The sequence below is a fragment of the Tursiops truncatus genome, chromosome 11 (genome assembly GCF_011762595.2).
Source record: "Tursiops truncatus isolate mTurTru1 chromosome 11, mTurTru1.mat.Y, whole genome shotgun sequence".
Lineage (NCBI taxonomy): Eukaryota > Metazoa > Chordata > Mammalia > Artiodactyla > Delphinidae > Tursiops > Tursiops truncatus.
In genome coordinates this window covers 50,901,440-50,927,853 of record NC_047044.1, presented here as the reverse complement: position 1 = coordinate 50,927,853, position 26,414 = coordinate 50,901,440, and the positions used below count along the sequence as shown (strand labels likewise).

The following is a 26,414-nucleotide window of genomic DNA, read 5'->3' as shown; positions in this document are numbered from 1 at the left end:
TGAAAATAAACAGTGTCAGCTACCGAAAGCTGTATCAGAAGAAAAGTTCATAGTCAAACATGTTTATTAAATATAAGAAAGATTAAAAATAACTGAACTAAATAGTGACTCAAAATGCTAGAAAAATTACAGCAAGAACAACAAAATAAACTGGGATAAAATGGCCTCCTTTTTCCTCAAGGCATTTGCCAATTTTAGGCAAGGGAAGAAAGGTAAAGATTCCAGTCGATCAGAAGCAGAAGTGCCAGCAGACTAGGATTTCTCAGCTCCAGCACTATTGACATTTGGGCTGGATAATACTTGGTTGTAAGGGGCTGCCCTATACATTGTAGGATGTTTAGTAGCATCCCTAACCTCTGTCCATTAGATAGCTCTGTCCACTAGATAGATCTCCCCTGCCCTGTCCCCCACCATTGTGACAAACAGAAATATTTCCAGGTATTGTCAAATACCCCAGGGAGGGGGTAGCGGGGGGCCAAAATCACAATTGATCTAGACAGTCTACAAAACAATAATCAAGCTCTGATTTGTAGGGTTTACTGATTTCTATGGTACAAATACTTCCACCATAGGCTATTTCAAGATACAACTGTGACATTACTTAACATGGAATTGGGAAGAGACGTGTAGTGACACCATTATATAGCATTTCTGTAATTCAAATACAGCAGATATAAATAACAACAGTTAAAAATTTAGACGTGAATTTTGAGTATTTATTACCTTTGTTTTTAATATAACTTATTTAATTGTAAGTTTACATAATTTGTTTTTAATAATGTCTGTGTTTAGCAACTGGATCCCAAAGTTCCCAAAATTTTAACAGTAGGCTCTCTTGAGCTTTGCACACCAACATAATGGAGACAAATCAAGGGTAGACCAAATTTATCAAAAACTGCAACCCAACCCCAAGTGAGCTCAGTCCCTGATTAGATTAAGGTAATCTTTCCCTCATTCCCCTCCCCACTCCAGCTGCCTATCAGAGGATAGGATAAACCCTCTGTAGAAAAAGATTACATCATCATCATTCAGAGTCCAATTTTTTATAGACAATGTCTGGCATTCATTAAAAATTACCAGGCGTACCAAAGTAAAGGACCAAGGGAAATAAATTGACAAAAGAAACAGGTCTATAGATGGCCCAGATATCCAGATATTTAAGTCATCAGGCACAGACTTTAAAAATAACCGTGAGGGCTTCCCTGGTGGTGCAGTGTTTGAGAATCCGCCTGCCAATGCAGGGGACATGGGTTCAAGCGCTGGTCTGGGAAGATCCCACATGCTGTGGAGCAACTAAGCCCGTGCGCCTCAACTACTGAGCCTGTGCTCTCAAGCCTGGGAGCCACAACTGCTGAGCCCGAGTGCCACAACTACTGAAGCCCACTTGCCTAGAGCCCGTGCTCCGCAACAAGAGAAGCCCCTGCGATGAGAAGCCTGTGCACTGCAATGAAGAGTAGCCCCTGCTCACCACAACTAGAGAGAGCCCGCATGCAACAACAAAGACTCAACGCAGCCAAAAATAAAATAAATAAATAAATTTATTTTTAAAAACCCCCAAAACAGTGATTAATATATTCAAGAAAATAGATGGCAAGATGGAGAATTTCACCACAGAACAGGAATCTATTGTAAAGAATAAAATAGTTCTAGGGCTGAAAATGCAATAACTGAAATATAAACACATGAGATGAATTTAATAGCATATTAGACATAGAAGAATGCAGGATTAATGAACAGAAATCAGGTCAGAAGAATAGATTCAGGCTGAAGTTAAGAGAGCCAAAAATATGTAAGGTTATTGAAAAGATAATACAAGATACACAGTTTCAGGTTTAACATATTAGAGTCACAGAAAGAGAAGAAAAAGATAATAGGAAAGAAGCAACATTTGAAGATAGAATTTTCCCAAACTGAGGAAAAAACTCAAGTCACAGATTCAAAAAGTGCTACAAATCTGAAACAGGATGAATACAAATAAAACCACATCTAGGCACATCACAGGCAATCTGATGAAAATCAAAGGCAAAGAGAAAATATTAAAAGCACTTGAATAAATTAACTTGAAAAATAAAAAATTAGAATTAAGTAAATCCAAAATGTTGATCTTAGAAAAGGCCATTTCTATCAATAAAGTGGACCATTTCTATCAAGTCTAGTCAAGAAAGAAAGGGGGAAAAAAGAACATAGGTTCAAAACTAGGAATGAAAATGGGATAAAACCAAAGATATGGAAAAAAATATTTTAATGTAAGAGAATACCATGTATAACCCTATTCTCACAAATTTAAAATCTCAGCATAATTTTCTAAAAATAAAATACAAAATCTGACTAAAGAAGAATTATAATTGAATTGATCAGTAACTCTAGAAGAAATTGAGAGTTATCACAAACCGGCTTAGACTTTTACAGAAAAAAAAAATCATTATTCCTGTGCTATTACAAACTGTATCAATCACAGAAAATAGAAGAAAGTTTACCAACTTCTTTGACAAATGTAACATACCTCTAAAGCCAAGATGTGACAAAGACATTACAAATGAAGGAAAACTATAGACCAATCTGATTTATGAAAGTAGATGTAAGGATCTTAAATAAAATATTAGCAAAAGTAATATAACATTGGCATATATACACTGATATGTATAAAATGGATAACTAATAAGAACCTGCTGTATAAAAAAAGAAATAAAAGTCTAAAATTAAAAAAAAAAGTAACATAACACTGTGTTGAATAAGTAATATGCCATGGTAAAGTAGGGTTTATTTCAGGAATGTACAAATAGTTCAGTACTGGGACATCTTTGGAAAAATATGATCATTTTAGTATATTCCCAGAAGAGATTTTATAAAAATTCAAAGTACATTCTTTAATTAAAAAAAGAAAACTCGTAGTGAAATATGATTAGAAGGAAATACTATGTTTTATCAAATCGAAGAAGCCCTTAATCAAAGGATTTATTACTTCAAGTAACACTAAGGAGAGAAAAAAACCTGCGAAGTAAATTGCAAAATGTTTATCACAGATGCATCCAGGTTTCAGAGATGTTAACATGTTTGAAATAAAAAGTGCCCAATAGAATCAATGAAATACATACTATAAATAGTGTGGGGGAACCAGCAAAGTATTTAAAAACTAAATTTAGATCCCACCCTCAGTATCTTACAACCCAGTGCCTTATACTCCAGTAAAGTCTAGGTTAAATAAAAAATTTAAATATTAACATTAAGATCATACAAGTCCTAGAGGAAACTATAAGTGGGAACTTTGTATAACATTGGGGTGAGGTAAGCCTTTCTAAACAAGATTCCCAAAGAAGAAATCAAAAAGAAAAGATATATTAGGTTGGACCACCTAAATATTTTACATTTCTATAGATCAAAACACTATTTTAAAAACTGGTAAACAAACGAACTGGCAAAATATATATGCAATTCATGTGACAGACAGACAATATTCAAATCAACTGAGAAAGACAAACATTGGAAAAGTGGGCAGAAGATATAAACAGATACTTTTCAAAATAAGAAATGTAGCTAATAAGCATAGGGGAAAATTATCCACCAGTTAGTAATAAAAAACTGAAGTAAAAGGAGGAATAGTTCTTTATGTATCAAATTAGCGAACATTTCCAATATCATCAAATCCAGTGTTGGTCAAGGTCTGGGAAATTAGCACTGCTGGGTAGAGGGTGAATTGGTAGTAACCTTCTGGACAGTTTAATAAGCTATGTCAAAAGTCTTAGAAATCTGTATGCCATTAATCTAGCAAATACACTTCTAGGAATTTATGCTAAAAAGTCATGTTTATGCATAAGGATAAAGCCACAAGAATGCTTTTAATCACTCTTTTTATGATAGCAAAAAAATAATTTAAATATCCAAAATAGAGGTCTAGTTAAATAAACTAGTGAAAATATACATGGCATTTCAAATAATATTGCAAAAGAATATTTAGTGATCTGGAAAGAAATTTAAAACAAATTTAAAAGTTTACAAAACAATAATTATATATGACCCTGTATTTGTAAAATACATGTATTTCTACATATATGAAAACAGTTTAGAAGGTTATGTACCATATGTTAACAGTAGTTATCTCTGGGTGGTTGGATTGTAGGTGATTTTTTTTTCTTATCTATCCTTCTAATTTTTTTTTAAAAGATGAACATATATTTTGGGGGGTAATAAGAAAAATATTTAATATTAGAATTACCTTTACTCAATGTTACAAACACTAAACTATTTATTTATTTATTTCTATCTCTTGAACATGGGTTTGGTGATTTTTGTTCTTTTTTTTAATCTTTCTTTTTCTTTTTCTTTTTTAAAATTTTTATTGGAGTATAGTTGATTTACAATGTTGTGTTCATTTCTGCTGTACAGCAAAGAGAATCAGTTATGCATATACATATATCCGCTCTTTTTAGATTCTTTTCCCATATAAGTCATTACTGAGTATTGAGTAGAGTTCCCTGTGCTATACAGTAGGGCCCTATTAATTATCTTTTTACCACCAAATTTACCTTTTCCCAGTGATAATTTGAAAGAATGAAATGGAATGTAATTCCACATTATGTAATTCTGTCCATTTAATAATCTATTCACGCCTCAAGTAGCTACTTTACCCACTGCCTTCTAAGTTGTTGCTTCTTTTTTTTTTTTTTTTTTCTATTTTATCCCTAAGTGACCGGTAATGGTGATGATAACCCAGGGAAGGCAGCCACTGAGAGCTTAGACTTAGCTCTAACCTTCTATTCACCTACCTTCTCTTGGCCTCCAGTTCAAGCATCATTTCAAATTATATTCCTCCTCGTGACTGTCTTCTGTCTTCCTATAGTCCTCACATAGCCCTATTCCCAGACATCTGGAGGTAATTGATGAAGGATGGGACCCCAAAGTCAGAAGGTTTTTATTTATTTCCAAACAGACTTATTTTAATAAACTGTTTATCATGTTTGAATTAGGGATTTAAAAAAAAGCATTGAATGAAGACTTACCGTGTACCAAGCATTATGCTAAGCACTTTAAAGAAAATTATCTCCTTTATTCTTTGTAACCTAAATAGAAAATCAAAGTTCACAAAGGACATGTAATTTAGTCAAGGTAACAATGGCAGTCAGAGATGGAGCTAGGACCCAAATTCAGGGCTGCCTGACCCCAAAGGCACCCCTCCTTAGCTCCTGTATTATGTTATAATTCCTCCCCGATTCTAGTTGATTGTTCTTTTTGCTTAGTAATTCACCATCTGGTAGCCATCACACGCTGGTGTTAATTGGTGCTAATTTTCTGATGATGGCCAAGTGACTATACTTGGATTTTAAAGTGGAGAAAGCTATGATTAAGGTGCAGGACATGAGGTTAAAGTCACCACTTTCCCCACTTACTGTGTGTGATTTTGAATAAGCTACTTAACCTCTATGAGCTTTAATTTCCTCATTTGTAAGATGAGGATAATACCCATGTCACAAGAACTTTTGAGGGGATTAACCAGATAATGTCGAAATGTTTTGTAAGTGGAAAAAACACTCTGTAAATGTGGAACATTGATTCTAAAACAGTGTAAGGATTGGCATAAATTGCAGTTTTCAGAGCTAAAGTTCAGTAGAGAAAGGGAGGCATGCCACTTATTTAGAACAGAGACCAGAGGTCTTTTAGGTAAGTAACACTTTAAAATTCTGGAAGTTATATCTGTTTGCTGGGTGATTCACATTCTAGCGGTTATTGCAGATTGGTGTTGATCATAACAAGTAGCAATTTGCTGCAGGGGATGGAAGAGGGAGGAGATGATTTTGCTTGTCCAGCATAAAGGCAGATCTAGAGAAACCCAGGAGACAATAGATAATTGACAGTCCTACTCTCTGACAAGTTGGCTCGACTATATCCTGAGTGCTCTGCGGTTCAGTATAAAACTCTTGCTTTAAAAGGTTTACAGACAAAATGGACCACATTCAACAAAGAGCAGCTGATGGTTAGGAGACTCAAAATGATGTCACTTGAAGAGATGAGGGAAGAGAACTGAAAATGCTTAGTTTAGGCAGAAAAGAGTCATGGAACCTTCATGGTCTACTTTAGCAGTTTGCAAATCTGGCTGTCTGTTAGAATCACAGACCCCAAGCCTCTCCCCCTCAAAATTCTGATATAGCAAGGCTGTGGTGGAGCCCAGAATTTTTTTTTTTTTTTAAAAAAAGCTCTCCTCTAATTCTTATGATTGGTTACCATGAGTCTAGATGAGGCTTAAGGAAGATTTGCCTTAGGGTGATGTCAATAGGATGATGTAAGGGAGGGGAAAAAAAACTACAGACAACAGACAGTAAGAGCTGAAAAGATTTATCAACTGTCAGAATACGAGATTGGTGAAAAAGCTGTTACTAGAGATTAATTTGATGTTTAACACCTGGCTTGGGAGGAAAGGTGATGAATTCAGTTTTGGAAGCCTGATAGATTTCAGGTTTTAACCTAAAATTTCAGGTACATCAGTATTCCCCAAAGTATGTGCTATGGAGTATTTGTTTCATCAGAATACTACTCCTACATTATAGTAGCTCCACAACGTGTTAATATGTCTTCCATGAAAAAATAAAATAAGAGTTCTATTGATGAATGAAAGAAGATTGCTTATTGGGAAACACTGAGTAAAAATGAGTCAAATGGTTGCTTCATCATAAAAATCAAGGAGTGCACAATTCACTAATGTTCATTGGAGAGCTTCAGGAGTAGAATGTTGTAGGTAGCATTTCCGAAAGTTTTTGACCACAATATCTTTTCTTAACTGAGGAACATACTGTGAGGCTAACGTTACTGATAACACACATCGGGAAATGCCAAAGTAGGCAGGAAGATATTTAAATTTAGTATGAAGGCCAAGGTTGGATGTATAGATATCATGGATAGGATGAACTAGGCTATGAAGTGATGCCGAGACTCAGAAGAATAAGAACCAGTCATTGGGTTTGGCAATGTTAGAGAGTAAGTTTGGTGGAAGTAGTAGTGAAAACAAGATTGTGGAGATTTTAGGATACAATCTCATGTTTTCAAACCACAAGCTGAAGTGGAGATAATGTGATAAAATATTTGAAGTTGGAATAATCCCAGAAAACACAGTCATCATAGTTGTGTCATTATAGTTAAAACAGGAATTTGAGGCTAACCCCTTATGACTGGACGGAAAACAAACTCAAGGAAAATTTTTTTTTTTTTTTGACAAATTGAAGAAAGTTGTAAAGTGGGATATATTGAAGGTATTAGAAATGAGGGAAAGAGATTTAAAGAACAGGTAGAATAAACTGTAGAAAAGAAGATTAACTTTTCTCCTTACCTTTCTGGGTGATAGGTAAAATAAATTTCTTCAGATTAATAATTGTCCATCTACGAGATACGTTTTTAATGTGCAGTTTTTTGATCAGCTAGGCTCTTTGCTTGTGTGTAAGTGTTAAGGATGCTTGCTGTGAAGTAGGAGTTCCATACATGGCAGCTCTTATTTGTTGCTGTTGTTTCCACTCTTTGAACACTTAATGCATTGTGCCACTACCAGTGAGTAGACAAAGGAAAGGAGAGTCTAAGTCAAAACAGGTAACTATATTTGACTTATCATTCCTATATTTCATGATCATGGATTAGCTGGCTGTAACCTATGATTCCTTCTGCTATTTTTATATATATATATATTTATTAATTAATTAATTTATTTGGCTGCCTCGGGTCTTAGTTGCTGTACGTGGGATCTTCGTTGCAGTGCATTGGCTTCTCTAGTTGTGGTGTGTGGGCTCCATAGTTGCAGCTTGCAGCCTTAGTTGCTCTGCAGCATGTGGGATCTTAGTTCCCTGACCGGGGATCGAACCTGCGTCCCCTGCGTTGGAAGGCAGATTCTTAACCTCTGGACCACCAAGGAAGTCCCTGCTCTTTATATTTTGTCTTTATTATCTTGCATTGTACTTGGAACAAACTATACTTTTGTTCATTTGTGTCTTGATTTTTTTTTTTTTTTTTTTTTTGGTGTATGCGGGCCTCTCACTGCCGTGGCCTCTCCCACTGCGGAGCACAGACTCCAGACGCGCAGGCTCAGCGGCCATGGCCCACGGGCCCAGCCGCTCCGCGGCATGTGGGATCCTCCCAGACCGGGGCACGAACCCGCGTCCCCTGCATCGGCAGGCGGACTCCCAACCACTGAGCCACCAGGGAAGCCCTTGATTTGTTTTTTAGCGTTCATTCTAGTTGCAATTTTTTTACTGTAAGGAAAGTTGGCCCTATGCTGATGGAGATTGCACGTTTTACTTCTATGTGCTCACTTAAGTATCTAGTGTTAATGGCTGTTGCATGACTCATAGTCTACATAAGCATAAGTTAACTCCAGTACCTCTGTGATGTGCCCTTTTTGAGATTGCTCTGGAAGACCACCCAGAAGGTAGAATTTACACAAACTGCAAAGGCCCATTCAACTTAAACTGAGCGGCACTGACCAAATTACACCCGCATCCCTCAGTATGAACCAGCTACCCATTTGCTCCTGATTGAGGTTCAAACTGTTGATCTTTAACTATAAAGGGCTTTATGGGCCGAATTATGGCTACTTTAAACAAGATCTCTTCCTTAAAATAGAGTGCTTTGCAGGTAGTGAGCTCTCCATAAATGCTCTTGACTATGACTTAATGCAAGTTCAGATCTTCTAGTGCACTGTTCATGGTTTCCAGATTTGAAGGAAAGCGTCTTGATATTGAATCTTTGTCTTTCGTATTATTTTTGCTTGGAGGTTTAGTGGAGTGTAAATTTACTGACCACACAAGACACATCTTTTTAGTGATGAATCTTTTTAATTTGCTAGCCTAGTCTGAGTAAACCATGAAATCTATGGTTTTATCATTTGATTCATGTGGCCAGAAACAATAGCTGTGTAATCGAATGTTTTTAATAAGTTCACCAAGAAAGTGGCAAATGTATCATTTTTTGCTCTGGGACTGGATCCTTTCTGACAAATTTTTCACTTGTTTTGTACTTAGTTCAGTGCTTCCCACAAACAACTTTATAGTAGTGTTGCACAACAATCTGTGACGGGAATTTTTTTACTTCTTTATTGGGCAGAAACTTATTTTGGAAATAACGAATAGATACAAATTTAAATCATTAGAAAGGTGGGATGCCTTGTTATTTTAAATAGGAGAAATATTCTTTGTTTTAAGGGATGCCATCCAGGTCAGTAGTTCTCAAGATCATCTGGAGAATTTAAGAGTACAGATTTACAGACTAATCTGTGCTTTTGAAAAGCTTGATATATCATACATCTTCCAGACTCATTGATTTGGGCCTACGGAACCAGTGATTTAATATGAATTTTTGTCCCCAAATTAGGTCAAGAGACATTTTGTGTCATCTCTTTTTATGGCAGTCATATACTTTTCTATTATAAATCATGCTTTTAGTATCTTCAAGATTAAAAAAATACAATAAAATTATACTAATCTGAGATCCTGTGTGGGACCATACAGCTTGAAACTTTCTTATTGATCCTAGCAGCTCACAAGAATAAATCAGGAATTAGCAAGAAATAGTGGTAGCAGAATGACTCAGAAGCAGCAAAATCTACTCTTCTCTCATTTCCCCCCATATACTTAGTAAAGGTACTATTTTTAAAAAATTAATTAATTAATTTTTTGGCTGCATTGGGTCTTTGTTGCTGTGCGCAGACTTTCTCTAGTTGCGGCGAGCAGTGGCTACTCTTCTTTGCGGTGCGCGGGCTTCTCATAGCAGTGGCTTCTCTTGTTGCAGAGCACGGGCTCTAGGCGCACAGGCTTCATTAGTTGTGGCACTCGGGCTTCAGTAGTTGTGGCTCGTGGGCTCTAGAGTGCAGGCTCAGTAGTTGTGGCGCACAGGCTTAGTTGCTCCATGCTACGTGGGATCTTCCCGGACCAGGGATCAAACCCATGTCCCCTGCACTGGCAGGCAGATTCTTAACCACTGCACCACCAGGGAAGCCCTACAATGGCTTTTAAAGTTGTGATCTGGCCCTTGTCTACTTCTCTGACTTTCTGTCTTACTGTTCTCTCTTTTATTCACTTCTTTCTAGATCCAGTCTTCTTCTCCCCTTCCTCTTTCTCTCCCCCTCCTTCTCCTTCTTCTTCTTCATGCCAAGCTTAATTGTTTTTTTTTTCCTTTTTGTGGTACGCGGGCCTCTCATTGTTGTGGCCTCTCCCGTTGCGGAGCACAGGCTCCGGACGCGCAGGCTCAGCGGCCATGGCTCACGGGCCCAGCCGCTCCGCGGCATGTGGGATCTTCCCGGTCCGGAGCACGAACCCACGTCCCGTGCATCGGCAGTCGGACTCTCAACCACTGCACCACCAGGGAAGCCCTCAAGCTTGGGTTTTTGCATTGGTCCTTTCCTTTGGAATCTCCACCAAAAATTCCATTAGGCACCCCCATTGTATGTGGGCTCCTTGTCATTCTTTAGGTGTCAGCTGAAATGTCATCTCCTTCTAAAGCATATCCCTGACCACATTATTTAAAATAGCTCCCCCGGGGCTTCCCTGGTGGCACAGTGGTTAAGAATCTGCCTGCCAGTGCAGGGAACACGGGTTTTGAGCCCTGGTCCGGGAAGATCCCACATGCTGCAGAGCAACTAAACCAGTGCGCCACAACTACTGAGCCCGCATACCACGACTGCTGAAGCCCGTGTGCCTAGAGCCCGTGCTCCGCAACAAGAGAAGCCACCGCAATGAGAAGCCCACGTGCTGCAGTGAAGAGTAGCATTCTTTCACGTGTTTGTTGGCAATCTGTATATCTTCTTTGGAGAAATGTCTATTTAGGTCTTCTGCCCATTTTTGGATTGGGTTGTTTGTTTTTTTTATATTGAGCTGCATGAACTGCTTGTATATTTTGGAGATGAATCCTTTGTCAGTTGCTTCATTTGCAAATATTTTCTCCCATTCTGAGGGTTGTCTTTTCATCTTGTTTATGGTTTCCTTCGCTGTGCAAAAGCTTTCAAGTTTCATTAGGTCCCATTTGTTTATTTTTGTTTTTATTTCCATTTCTCTAGGAGGTGGGTCAAAAAGGATCTCGCTGTGATTTTTGTCATAGAGTGTTCTGCCTATGTTTTCCTCTAAGAGTTTGATAGTGTCTGGCCTTACATTTAGGTCTTTAATCCACTTTGAGTTTATTTTTGTGTATGGTGTTAGGGAGTGTTCTAATTTCATTCTTTTACATGTAGCTGTCCAGCTTTCCAGCACCACTTATTGAAGAAGGCTGTCTTTGCTCCATTGTATATTCTTACCTCCTTTATCAAAAATAAGGTGGCCATTTGTGCATGGGTTTATCTCTGGGCTTTCTATCCTGTTCCATTGACCTATATTTCTGTTTCTGTGCCAGTACCATACTGTCTTGATTACTGTAGCTTTGTAGTATAGCCTGAAGTCAGGGAGCCTGATTCCTCCAGCTCTGGTTTTCTTTCTCAAGATTGCTTTGGCTATTCGGCGTCTTTTGTGTTTCCATACAAATTGTGAAATTTTTTGTTCTAGTTCTGTGAAAAATGCCAGTGGTAGTTTGATAAGGATTGCATTGAATCTGTAGACTGCTTTGGGTAGTAGAGTCATTTTCACAATGTTGATTCTTCCAATCCAAGAACATGGTATATCTCTCCATCTGTTTGTATCATCTTTAATTTCTTTCATCAGTGTCTTATAGTTTTCTGTATACAGGTCTTTTGTCTCCTTGGGTCGGTTTATTCCTAGGTATTTTATTCTTTTTGTTGCAGTGATAAACGGGAGTGTTTCCTTAATTTCTCTTTCAGATTTTTCATCATAAGTGTATAGGAATGCCAGAGATTTCTGTGCATTAATTTTGTATCCTGCTACTTTACCAAATTCATTGATTAGCTCTAGTAGTTTTCTGGTAGCATCTTTAGGATTCTCTTAGGTTTAGTATCATGTCATCTGCAAACAGTGACAGCTTTACTTCTTCTTTTCCGATTTGGATTCCTTTTATTTCTTTTTCTTCTCTGATTGCTGTGGCTAAAACTTCCAAAACTATGTTGAATAATAGTGGTGAGAGTGGACAACCTTGTCTTGTTCCTGATCTTAGAGGAAATGCTTTCAGTTTTTCACCATTGAGAATGATGTGGGCTGTGAGTTTGTCATATATGGCCTTTTTTATGTTGAGTAAGTTCCCTCAATGCCTACTTTCTGGAGGGTTTTTACCACAAATGGGTGTTGAATTTTGTCGAAAGCCTTTTCTGCATCTATTGAGATGATCATATGGTTTTTCTCCTTCAATTTGTTAATATGTTTTTTCACATTGATTGATTTGAGTATATTGAAGAATCCTTGCATTCCTCATTCTTTTTCTGATTACAACCTAGAGTAGAAATGAAAATTTCCAGGCAAAATAAGTAAAGAAATATTATATGTCAAACTGATGTAGAGCAGTAAATGTTACTACCTCCCAAGTCTGCCTCATCCCCCAGAGAGCACGTGACAAGTATGTATATAACATCAGTGTTAAAGGACCAAGCAAAACCATTCGAAACATTTTCCCACAGCAGTATGAAGATACAAAGAGCCCATTGATCACAGTCTTATGCTGTGCCAGCTGGTGGTCTCTACTAATTTGCAGAAGCAGCTGCCCAATGGTCAAAATGCAGGTAAAGCACTTTGGCAGAATATGGTTAAAAATATTAAGGGAGGATAGAGAAATCAAACATATTTTGTACCTAAAATGGGTTAAAGTGTATGAAAGCTGTAGACATTTTTATTTCCAGCTAATTTCTAGGTTTTTGGCTTTTATTGGAGGTCTGAGGTTGCTAAATATCTGACTGAAGAAGAAATGATATGTAGTAGTTTGCTAGGGCTGCCATAACAAAGTACCATAGACAGTGTCTTAAACAACAGAAATTTATTGTCTCACAGTTCTGGAGGCTGGAAGTCTGAGATCAAGGTGTCAGAGGGTTGGGTTCTTCTGAGGCCTCTCTCCTTGACTTGTGGATGGCTGTCCTCTCTCTCTGTCCTCACACGGTCTTCCCTCTGTGTGTGTCTGTGTCCTAATTTCCTTTTCTCAAAAGAACGCCAGTCATATTGGATTAGGGCCCACTTGAATGACTTCATTTTAACTTAATTACTTCTTTAAAAACCTTATTCCCAAATACAGTCACATTCTGAGTTACTAGGGGTTACAACTTCAGCATATGAAGTTTGGGAGGACACAGTTCAACTCCTAACATGAAAGTATACTCTATTCTCCTTAACCCCGTTTTCTTTAGTGTTTTGAATTTATTCTCAATAGCTAAAGAATCTTTACTTTAAAAGCTTTATTCTCTGTAAGAGTTATATACACAAGAAACAATTAAATTATTTTAAAGGAAACATAAGATTAAGTACTATAAATCATACAGACAGGAAATGATATTGAAATTCAAAGAAGGCAGTTATCAATATGGCCTAGAGAAAACTGTAGAACCTGGAGAGCCAAAAGTGGTCTTAACAATGACCTATTTTTTCAGTCTTATTTATCTGTAGGTTCAAGTTCTACAGATGCCAATTTTTATCATCTCATATTCACTTTTCCTCTGCTCTCTCCTTTCCCCTTTTCCTTTTCTTTACTCTTGGGAACTGTAGAAAAATTTAGATAGCTTACCTCTCCGTGGGGTAGGCTGTATGGAGCAGCATTGATCTATTTCTAATGTCTAATTTTACTCATGAGAAAAATGCAGCTCACAAGTTAAATGACTTGTCCTGGTTGCTGAACTAGAATCCAGGTCTCCTGATTCTTATTCCAGTAAGCTCTCAAGTGCACTGTGCAACTATTTTAGTTAGAGACTGTTTTGTGTTTTAAGGACAAATAAGACTGCTTTTCTGTATTGTGTAATTGGGTCATTTATATTATTTTCCATTAGCATTCCCTCTTAAATATTTCCAGTTTCTTCAGTTATTTTTATTGCTGTTCCCTCATTTTTTTCCTGCATGGTTTTTGATACTCATATTAAAATTGCACCCCAAGTAAGGTATCAGAGTAATACATTCTTTCTTTTTATAATATAGTAGTATTTTTTTTACTTGCTAAAATATTGCTACTTGTACTTGTAGCCGTAAACTTTATTTAATATTATTGCTTAGATAAAACCTACCTTTTATTCAGCTTCTAATATATGCCAGGACCTGACCTACACATTTTACAGTATCATCTCACTTAACCTACACAAAACTTTTAAAAGGTAAACATTACTCCCATTCTGTAGATAGTGAAACTAAGATGTAGAGTGTAATGAACTTCTGTAAAATCACACAGGGTAGAAAGTGGAAGACCTGGGACTGGGCTCTAGTCTGTCCGTCTCTATCGGCTGCCTTTTCCACGATTGCAACCTCAGTCTTAAGTGCTTCATAGACTACATCACTGCTGCATAAAGTCTCTAACTTATCAGGGTGGCAGTGATCCCAGTGAAAGTGCTAGGGCCTGGTTAAAAGGAGAAATAAAAACAGTACCAGTGGAAGCAGAACTGTGTCACGGGGAGCAGGAATTTATACAGGCATGTTATCTGCAGTACATTACGGTGCTCAGTGAAAGACACTGTCGATAAATGAAGAAGAATTGTAGCTGTGTCCTGGTAACTGAACTTGAAGGTTCTCATTGACAGACTCATGTAAGAGATCTTCAAGCAACTTAGGAGGGACTTTGCTGCTGTTCTGCTAATGATTATCATCTTGACTTCTAAATTTCTGTTTTTTTAATTTATATTTTTCAGTTAAAAAAATTAAGCATGCAGTTAATGGGTATCTTTTATTTGTATCTTTTCTTCATTTTTAGTTGTGGTAGCTAACATGTCTTTAAACATTTAAATTCATTTTGTTTTCTTTCTGCATATTTTTCTGTCTTTTGTATTTATAGCATCATTATTATCAAAATATAACGTAGAGGCCTAAGTTTTAAACACAATAAGTAGATAGTTCATAACCTAGTACTGCTATGGTAACAATATCAGTTAGAATATGTTGGTTTAAAAGTAACAGAAATACCCAAGTTGAGTGTGGCCTAACAATGCTAGACTTGACTTTCTAACTCAGCGGGAATTCTAGAGAAAGGCTGTTCTGGAATTGGAATGAAATTAGGGTTCCGGGTTGGCATTTCTGCTATTTTCTTGGCCTTCCCCTCATGGTTACAAGATTGCTACAGCAGTTCTAAGTATTCTTACGTAATAACTTTAAAGGCAGGAAACAGGGAGAGTGTAGGAAAAGGGCCTTCTCCCTAAATCACCCCTGTCCTTTTCATGAGGAAAAACCTTCTCAAAAAGTACCCCCAGCAGACTTCCCTGTACCTCTCACTGCTCAGAGAGGGGTTCCATCCCTGTCCTTGAACCAGTCACTGACAAAGGAGATTAGGATTGCCACAGATGGCTTAGCCTAATAATGATTCATTCCTAGGGTGGAAACATTTTTCCGCACCCTTCAAAAATTGCAATTCTGTTATCAGAGAAAAGGGAGACTGGCCATTACATACACAACAGATAGTGTCTGCCACAATTAGTGAACTCTTTTAGTATGATCAAATAACTACGTGAACAAACGTAGAGTTACAACTCTGACGAGTGCAAAGGAGTGACTGGTGCTATAAAAGTATAAACTCAAGGGATTTAATCTAGTCTGGCTACTCTTCTTCAAAGAACTGATAATTAAGCTAATAATGGAGAAAGTTTTAGAAGTTAAGTAGGCAAAGGGGTTAAGGGATACTGGAGTGGGTGAGGGGGAGGAAGAGAGAGCATTCCAAGGAGAGGAAGTGTATTATGTTTATGTAACTGAAAGAAGGTGCATAAATATTCACTGCCGTTATTACTAGCCTTTGGTCTGATGAAAGCCTTTGAATTACTTGTAGGGGTAAGAAGAAATTCTTAGACTTATAAGTAGGATCCTGAAATATTGGAATTTCTGAAAATTTTCCATACTTTAGGGGCGACAACAGGACAGGTTATTTGACTTGGATTGTCCTAGAAAATCCTTGGTATGGAGTTGCCATATATAATACACTAATAGGCAAAAATCAGTCTGCCCCTCCTACTCCTTCCCTCTAATAATTTTTTGCAGCTACAATCTTTAGCTGACATCAATTAAAAATAATAAGAACAGCATCCTCACTGTTCCACATGTTGTCTGAAACCTTTTGGAACACTGACTTCATTAACCTGTAGTTCATACTTACATGGGTCCCATTTAAATGTTTTCAATACAGTTGAAAGTAAGCAAAAAAGCAGTGTTCTCTGAGACTTTGTGGATTCCTCATAAGAGAAAATTTTAAAAATAATAAAATTTAAAAAATAATAAAATTTTTAAAAACTTGACTTCAATATACATAGAACTTTCATAAACACTAGGTTATTTCCTATAAATAGAGAACGGCAGTTTTATAAGCTTGTTCAGGACTATAGAGCTCTAACCAATGACTAACACTGCCCTCTTTTGAAAATCTGAAAATTTATTATCAAAAGAATACATATGTTATATATTTTAATTATTTAAAAAATAATAATGATACTTAAATTTTCCTAGCATCTACACTTTATGGTTTTAAAATTCATAAAAACTTTTCAGGTTAAAAAATTTTTAAGTTTTAGTTTAAGCCTTTTTTTAATGTGGCATTACTGTTATAACTGTTCTCACAAGACTCCAAAATAATAATGGCTTAAACATAGTAGCAGTTTGGGATTGATATGGTGCTACTTGTGTGTGTGTACCATCAGCCAAAGGCTGGTGCTCTACTATCAGCTTCTCTCTCATGATCTAAGAATGGCTGCTTCAGCTCCTGGAATCACATCTGCATTCCAGCCAGTGGGAAGAAGGGGAGGGGTGTAGACATTTGCTTCAAGGGCATAACTCATAATGCTTCTCCTTGCATCCTTTTGGCAAGAACTTAGTCACGTGGTCAAAACAAGAGACGTGGGAAATATTGTGAAAAAATTGTCTTACCTCAGCAGGCATGTGCCCATCTAAAACTCAGAGATTCTATTTCCAAAATAAAAAAGGGGAGAATGGATATTGGAAAATAGTAACAGTCTGGGCTATATTCACCATCTTTTGGCGATTGCCGGAAGAACTGGTTGAATAGCTTTAAGCTTAGATGTTAAGTATATAATAAGGAGTAAAATGGGTGTCTGTGGAGACACAAATATATTTATCAACCTTATACCCCGTACAACCTTACTTTATGCATCTTTGTATTCCTACCATCCAGCATGGTATATGAATAAAAATAAGCGCATAAGAAATGTGTTTGGAATGAATGAATGAACCATCCCTCTTTGTCTTCCTTGTATAATATGTATTGTGTGAATTCTTTTTTCATACTTGCCATTTCTTTGTCCTATCTATAATTTACTTACTTTCTTACAGAGGATTTATGAGTAGAGATGATCAGAGTCCATAGTATAATAGAGGAGTACTTTGTGTCTCTGTGTATGTATGTGTGTATGTAAAATTTAATAGAAATCTAAATTAACTTATACCATAGGACCAGTTTTCTCAACCCCTAAAACTGACAGTATTAACTTCTATTATTACGTTTTAATTATTATTAGACTAGTTGTGGCTTTTGAAGATTCAGTACTGTGTCTAAGAATTCTGAAAATATTCTTTTTTGAAAACTGATACCTAATGTCATTAATTAGTTTGTGAAGATGTTTTCTCTGCACATTATGTGTATATTTTACATACTGACCAGCTATCTCTGGAAGAGATAAGATGGTCTGGGGATTAACAGTTTTCTGATATGATTTTTCATCTCTCAAAAGAGGCATTTTATAGAGCTTTTGGTCATTATATCTGGTTTTTGGCCCTCTGTTAATTTACAGATCCGTTTGTTCATGTGTTAACTTCTGCTACACATCTTTAATAACTCTTAAATACCAGGTGCTGTGCCTAGTGCTGGGAACATGAAGATGGGCGAGACCTTGCTTGCACCCTGCTGGGCTTAGTGTCAGTGCCACATGGTGTGGGGATTGCCGTGCCAGGCCCACACTGTGCAGTAACTGAAGGCGAGCAAGGAGCTCTAGGAGGTGAGGGGGCCAGGCAAGTTGCTGCCAGGATTGAGGCCAGTCTGTGGAGTCAAAGTTTGTCAGTGATGAGCTGGGGGAAGTGTGTCTAAGCTGAGGATACTGGATGAAGGCTGTGAAATTGTTAACACAAGTTCATGTGCCGGACACACAGTGAGGCCAAACAAACTGAAACGTCGGAGTTTGGAGCAGAGAAAGGTTTATTGCAAGGCCATGCAAAGAGACAAGGTGGCTCACGCCCTGAAAAGCCTCCAGCTCCCCAAAGGGTTTTAGCCAAGCATTCTTTTTTTTTTAACATCTTTATTGGAATATTATTGCTTTACAACGTTGTGTTAGTTTCTGCTGTATAACAAAGTGAATCTGCTATACATATGCATATATCCCCATATCCCTTCCCTCTTACATCTCCCTCCCACCCTCCCTATCCCACCCCTCTATGTTTTAAAGGCCAGGAGAGGAGGAGTATGTGATCAGCTTGTACACAGTTCTCTGATTAGCTGATGGTGAGGCAGCAGCGTGGTGTCACCGGGGTTAACATTATCAGTCCTTAGGCTCCAGGAGGCCTGGGGCTGTGTGCTCATGGTCATCAAGTAGTTCTTCCATTTGGTGGAAATTTGCCTCATATACTATTATCTAGGTACTTCAGAGTGGAGCTAAGCAGAGGCTATGGGGGAAGGCCTGTCCTGGGAAGGCCCCATAGGGTCCTGCTTGGTTACAAAATAACATGGCAATAGCTTGATTTGGTGAGAGTGAAGGCTACAGTTTAGAGGGCAGAAAGAAGCGGAAACAAAGAGGGAAGGGCAAAATGCTTTTCCTATTCTTCCACATTCCTGGTCAGAGAATTCTTAATTCAAACCTTCCTGTGAGAGTGGGGAGCTGGGAGCACCTAGAAGCCAGAGGTTGGCCCTTGGGCCTGACTGTTATAGTCTAGATGGACTTGGAGCTCAGGGGCCTGGCTGGTGGGGACAGGCAATGGGGGATGGGTAGGAGTACAGAGCCTCTGACAGAAATGAAAGAGCCCCTCCCCCAATAAAGAAGAAAAGAAAGGAGGTGTTTCTCTTACGGACTCCATAGCCACTGGAAGAGAAGGCTGAGGGAGGCTTCTCCTCTTCTCACACTTGGCCTAGTTGCCATTGCCCCTGAATTTCCCCAGGCTGAATAAGTCTTTCAGTGGAAGACGAAATTAATTTAAAATTTGCACTATTCTCAGTTACTTGGTATCAATAGTTTCACACACAGTTTTCATTGTTTTTGTTATCAGGTATATCTGTCAAGGTAGGTTAGTATACTTTTCTAACAGTTTATTGCCTTGGCTTGTAACTTTTAAATAATTAGCTGTATTGTATCCCTATTTGTCCTCTTGCCAAGGCCCTGCAAATATTAGGGCCAAGCCTGGTAATAAGTCACCATGTAAAAAGGTATGTCTTACTATGGGTCACAGACAAAAACGTTTAAAAGCCACTGACCTAGGGACACCAAGTTCACAGTCCTCTGCGTGGCATATGAGGGGCCTACCGTGATCTGGCTCTCCGCCCCCCCCAATCCTGCCTCTAATCCACCTCTAAACTGCATGTACTCTCAATATGGGATGCATCTGTCTTCTTTTCTGTTCTGTTTCATTGTTTGAAAAAAATACTAGTTGCAATCCACTAAATTAATTTTATAATCCTCTGATGGGTCAACTTGTGACCCAAGTTTGGAAAAACTCTGCTCTAGTTGTTGGGGTGGTGACAATGTGATCGGATTAGTGTTTTGGAAACGTCTGGCAGCTGTTTAGAGGGTGGGTCGGAAGGGAGTGGGGGATACGGGTTATGAGATTATTGGGCCAAAGATAGGCCTAAGATGGTAAGACTGAGGATAGAGAGGAGGGGAAGGTGGTAGAGTCAGCAGGTCTGGGGGACAGCTTAGATATCGAGGGTGCAAAAGAAAACTAGAATAACATCATAATTTCTGACAATAGGGAGTCTATAGCAGGAGAATTATATGTGAGGGAAAGGAAAATGAATGCAGTTCAGTACTTGTGGCATTTGAGGTCACAGTGTGACATTCAGGTAGGATTTTAGTTGGAGAAAGGGTTAGTAAATTAGGGACTGTAACAGGGCTGTTGGCTTGAGCATTAGGAAGCCACTGAGAAAACTTAGCACAGATCTTAGTGGTTCAAAGAGTGAATATGTTGGGAGGTCAGGAAAGGAAGACGTGCAATATAGAATATAGTCTTTCCTTTCAATAAACTTGCTTGTAAAGCCAGGAAGAAAGAGGGATGAAAAGAGTAGGACACAGATTTGAAGGAGGGTTTTAATTAATTCTGGAGCACTTCTGTGCAGAAGGGAGGAGGAACTTGGGGAGACGCAGATATTGAAGATACAACCGGAGGAAGGGGTAACTAATCCAACCTGGTTTCAGGGGAGATGAGAGAGTGCACTTTAGGATGTAAATGCAGGGAACCTCAGGCAGAAGGAAGAGCACCTCTTATACAGCTGAGAGGGAGGCAGGGGTTTCCCTTTATAGACATGTGTTGAGTACAAGCACCAGGCACTGTGTAGGCGCCCTGGCTACAGACGTTAGTAAGGCAGAGTCCAGTGGGGAAGATAGGCTAGGAAACCAGCAGGACAACGCGTGGTAAGTGTCGTTCAGAGTTATGCTCAGGGTTGCTGGAAACAAAGAAGAGGGCATGAGGCCAGGCTTTCCAGAACAGGAGAGGACAAAAAGTGAAAATGGGTTTATACCTGAAATAGGAGTCAGGGACACCTAAGGACTGAGATGAGGACTATGGTGGGACCAGGGTCTGAGACAAATATGAACCTGGATTACAGTGGTGGTTGTTGATAACCGTGGTTGTAATAGTTAGTTTTCTGTTTTTATGATTATGGACTTGGTTTGAGCATCAGCTGAAACTTTATTTGGGAATACTTGAGAAAATGAATTTTTATGTCAAAGGAAGCTGTCTCTTGCTTATCCTTTGCCTCTTCCTCCTTTGATGACTTCTCTTGAAGCTAATTTAGGTAAAGAAAGCCACCGCTTCCAAAGGTGCTTTGGTACCCTGGCATAATTTCAAAGAAATCTCCTTTCCCACTTAGTTAACTACATTTCCCCAGGAAAAAAAAAAAATCTTCTCTGTCAATGTAACATCCTTTAACAGGACTCCTGCTGGTTGGTTCTTGTCTCTTGCTGTGGCAGCTGTGAACATATATACTATTGATTGTTAATGTGTGATATAAATCCGACTGGAGCATGCCCACTAATTGGTTTGAGAGCTAGGTATAGACAATGCTGTCTTATAGTAGCTTGTGTAGATAGGCCTAGTCATAGGGTTAATTCTGCTTGACAGCACATCAGCAGCATCTTGAGAGTAATTACCCAACAGCAGTTTTCCCACAGCCGGACTGAGAGCTTCAAAGGCTTCTGAATTTACAACCAGTATTAACCTATATCTGAAACATAATGTTCCCACAAGGGCTCACATTTTTTTTCTCCTTCTTATTAAATGTATGGGGTTACTAGGTTCATTTACTCTGTGAAGAACTTAGTGAAAAATTACTTGCTGTTGAATAATTGAAAATCTTGAATAATAAGTAAAGAAGATAATTTTAAATTTGAGTTTTTATTGCTTTATTATATTACTGAAACAAGTTAATCTGTAAAGATTGGGTGCTTTTTTTTTAACATAATTTATTCTCTTTCAAAAACAAGCTAAAAAGTTAATATCTTTTCCATACTGCGCTATCTCTGTGGACATGTACATGTTTAGAGGACCTAGGGTTATGCATGCATTTAAAATGGTTAAAATAAATACGTATTTACATCTTAAAAAGCTGTCTTACTTGTTGATGCATGTACTGAAATTTAAAACTATTGCATCTTTTTTCCCCCTCATAAAATCAGTTATTGTCTAACAAGCAATTTTTATATCATAAAAAATTTCTTTCTCTTTGCAGGTCAGAAACGAAATTTGACTCTGGTTCAGGTATGTTTACATTAATAATGTTATTTTGAGTATATTTTATTTACATTATTCTCTGAGGAGTAATGCATCAGATCAAGAACCATTTTGATTTTAAACAGACCAGGCAGTCTCTTTTCAAAACATGAACCCCACCTCAAAGCAGGGCTGTTGGCTGCTTGTGGCTGCTTGGAATCATAACTTGAGGTGGTGTTCACGTTGGGATTCTCGATAGCTCTGAAATAAGTATTAAATCCTCTGTATCTGCAGAGCTTCATTTTAAAAGCAAAGGAGGGGGTTGTACCTACTCATTGCTAAAAATAGAATATTATTCTCTCACTGGACAAAGCATCCTGGGTAATTTAAAAATTCTCTGCAAGTGACTTGTCATCACATATGGGTAACAGATACATTTAATCCAGCAAACTGCAGACGGTTTTAGCCAATAGAAATAGATATTTGTCTATGACTTGCTAATTTTTAAAAATTTGTTTTGTTGGGGAGGTGGGTGATGGAAAATGAAGGTCACCTTAAGCCATTATTTTGTATCTATCAAGACAGTCTCACAAACAGTGGCGTATCAGCCTCATTAGATGTTTTCTTCTCATTAAGCATGAATATAGCTATATAATCCTTACATTTGACTGTGTCTTTGTGTCACTCGCTGAGATGTACGTGCTTCATAGTTTCTGACGGTGTTTGCAATTAAAGCACAAAAACTACCTCATGTTCAGTACGAAGGAATTACGCCCTTTAGTGAACTGTTATAGATAAATAAACATTAATTTTCAATTTCAGGAGAAAATAGTTTGCAGAAAATATACAACTTATTGAATTTAAAAGTAACATTCTTACTCTGGTTTGAGTTCCACTATGTTTCAACTTAAAAGTTTTCGTTTATTATTTCACAAAGGGACCAAAGACTATGTATTCTTTTTGATAGTGGTGTTAAGGAGCCAACATGCTTTTCTTCTTCAAAACCTGTATCTTTCTTTTGAATTTCTCCAACTAGGTGAGACCCTTTAAATATGAAGTCTGTACATTTGAGTTAACAATTTTACCTAATTTGAGAACTGTGATTCCAGAAATCTTTCCATTCTGTGTGCTCTTGGGCTTCTGAATCACATGTGACAGTGGTAGCATAAGATAAACATTTGGTTTACAATGTTGACGATATGGAGACTAAAGGCATAATGGCATTGTATCCACTATTTGACTTTTTTATTGACTCATAGGAGGCGACTCAAAATGGTGTAAAAAGTCTTTGTCATTTTTCAATAGTTAAAATATTTAAATATAATAAGAGATAAATGAAAAAATTGAGAATGAATTTTTATATAAAATTGCATATCTTTTTACCATTGCCAGTCAGTCATCAAATATTTATTTAAAAATCCACTTTGTTATGATCAAATTCCTTAAGCATCAAGTCAAAAACTGGTTTTAGCCTACAGGATCTGGAATATAGCTTTTAAAAATGAAAACGTCTACTAGGTTCATTTCAGAGGTAAAACCTGGAAATAGTGTATAAAACTGAAATATTAGGCAGCTGTTGTCAAAGTTAGAAAATTTATGTTAAATTTTCAAAAGCAAATTAAAGTGTGCTGCTAAATTCCTGTAGTGAGAGTTAGTATTTATCATGAAAATAGTTATAACATCTGTATAGGCACACATCTTTCACTCTTGTGACCAAAGGTTTTGTTCATGATTCTTATTTTTTCCAAGTCCTAATTTTTTAAAACGTCTTTCATGGACAACATCTGCATGTCTTTGAAAACTACAAAGTTTTGTGCTCTGAAAAATCTTATGGGGAATACTGACTAAAAGTTTATTTATTCTTTTAATTTTGAATCTAAATATGTTGTGGAAATAATTCAGATGGTTTCAAATCAAGAATCAGGTAATTCTTTTTTCTTATAAATTCTTTTAGCTTAATATCAAATGAGGGAATCATGACAAAGGAAGTTAGAAATGTATTCTTTGGCATTCTATATCATGCAAATTTTGGTTAGAAATGAGGTAGCATATTGGAACAATTAAATGTATGACTTTAATAGGTTCAGGTTCTCTATTGTTCATCAAATACAGAAAGTAAACTAGCTCTGTTTAATGTTGTATACAACTGTAACATTGTTCCTGACAAAGTAAAATTTTTAAATGAAGGAAGATGCTGATCTTACTAAGAAAGAAAAAAAAAAGCCTTAAAAAAATAAATACTATGGTCAATGACTAGCCATAAAGGAAAGAATTTCAAAGTAAATATATATGTGTATATATATATATTTTTTTCAAGTAAAGAACCCAACTTATGCAGAGCTTACTGCATATTTGCAATTCGCAGTTTGTGTAAATGAGTTTCAGGCTGTGGAGTGAGATTCAGGAGGAAGGAAGGAAAGTTTTCATTGTCAGCACATGGTAAAAAATGTCAGCTATTGAATATATACCAAAATGATCCACCTAGATAGTGATTTAATTTTTTTCTTATCAAAATTGTATTGATTTTTTTCTACAAAAGCAAATTCACAAACAACTTCTTTGCATTTTTTTAAAGTTTCAAAAAAATTTATAATGAAAAATTTCAACTATACATAAAAGTACAGTGTGTAGTAAATGAGCACCCACACATTCATTATCTAGATTTTACCGTTATCAATAATTTGCCATTTGTTTCAGTTTTCTTTTTCTGCTTTAATTATCTTAAAGTGAAATACATACATTTCATGTGATTTTTAAAACCTGAAAATTATAGATTGTGTTGATTTATTGAAACAGATAATTTTTTTTGAGGTTTTTATTTCTCTCAGAAATTTGAGTCACATACAAATTCTTATGGAAAGGATCTTGACATTACCATGTCCACATTCAGTTAGAGATGTTGAATGGTCTATTCATGTGATGAAGGTTAAGAAAAACTTTAATTAGAAGGTGCTGAATTAATGCCAATCTGAGAACCCCAGAATCGTCCTATCCTCAAGATTAATTTGATGAAAATTTTAGCTGCCTTCTAGCTGTGTCCTCTATGTACTGAGTCGTAGCCTGATTAAGTTCCGTTTCTGTTGGTTTATAACTTAATCACCCAAAGGTTTCAGCTTTGTCAATTGAGAGCAATCAGCCTACCTTCTTTCTAAAGGAGTTTTAAGGGTTCCATTTTAATACTGTTTCCTAGCTGATGTACTAATGTTGCTTGCCTATGATCCTGTGTAGTTGGTGATTTTACTAATAGAGTAAAACAGACTTCCTTTTATGTTCAGAAGTAGCAAGAAGCTGTGCTCTTCTCCCCACCTCCCAAGAAGGGAAGTTAGTTGATGCTGGAGGAAGCAGAGCATTGAGTTTAATGTAGTGATTAAACATGAAAGCCATATATCAAATCTCAGGAGAAACATGCTTTTGAAAGAGGGAGAGAACTGTGGAGCATATTGCATGATAGGCTATGTAAACAGAGCCCTGGAGGTCAGTGTGTGGATGCAAACCAATTAAATAAAGAACTTACTGGCTTTGCTTTCTATCATCTGGATGGGGAGGATCACAAGTTAACATGCATACGGTTGAAGTGTAAACTTTGCTTGAATAAGCTGGGCACCTTTGGAAACTTCATTAACTCTTTCAACTCACTGCTGAGGTTGGTTGGGTTTTGTTTTGTGTGTTGTTGTTGGTTTTCCTTCGAAAGTTAAAACAAAACCCAAAATATATGCTCTCTTGGCCCTTCTGTACATACCTGTCAGCAAAGGTGCTAGTGAAGAGTAGAATGGAAGACAAAGCAAAGAATGAATTGCTGAAAAGACCAGAGTTCGCTGTGTAGTCAAATTTCAAGGAAGTGTATATGTCTTTTAAAAACAACCCATTTGGAAAAACAGAGCTCTCGCAGAATAACTGAAAAAAGATGTTTTTCTCGTATCCTGAATTCTGGGTATAAGGAAAAGATACAGTTGGAATTTACTAGTCACTATATAACATCAGGTTATTGTTATTTCTGTTCTATTAAAATAGAATAGTTTTCTGACCAAGAAGAACATGAAGCCTATAAGTTAAAAACTGTATGTTAAGGACTGCCCAGAGTCTAATTCTGTGGTCCTAACCTTCTCAGGCAATGTTTGGGTGAGAACATGAAATACCAAGTTAAATGGTATAGTTTCATGGTCCATAAACATTCAAAACAAAGATTTTTTTTTTTTTTTTTTTCTGTAGAGTCATGTTGGCTGAGAAAGTGAATAAGCTTATGTTTAGTGCTTGTTGATTCTGGGCTGCTTGGAATAGCAGTACTAAGGAAATGGGCTCATAGAACACAGCAACTCAAAGGTATAAGATTTCATGAAAGCAAATTATGGAGGATTAAGAAACCTAATGAGCGTGGTTTAGTGTGGAGAGTGGAGGAGAGAGCTCACTATTAAATAAAGCCCAAGAGTGTACAAGGTTAGGAGATCCTAAAAGACACGATAATAAAAGGCACAACAGAATATAATTATC

At 37.2% G+C, this 26,414-nt stretch overlaps 1 protein-coding gene across 5 annotated transcripts in view; it reads left to right on the top strand.

Annotated features, from left to right (window-relative positions):
• The window catches only part of MSRB3 (methionine sulfoxide reductase B3), a 164,575-nt gene that overhangs the window by 61,683 nt on the left and 76,478 nt on the right, over nt 1-26,414 (top strand). For all 5 annotated transcript variants that reach the window (XR_012324298.1, XR_004528896.2, XM_019952310.3 and 2 more), the window contains one exon: nt 21,946-21,974. Coding sequence is in view for 3 of the 5 variants with exons in the window: in XM_019952310.3 (XP_019807869.1) it covers nt 21,946-21,974 (29 nt within the window). In the remaining 2 variants the exon portion in view is untranslated. The remainder of the gene's footprint in view (nt 1-21,945; nt 21,975-26,414) is intronic.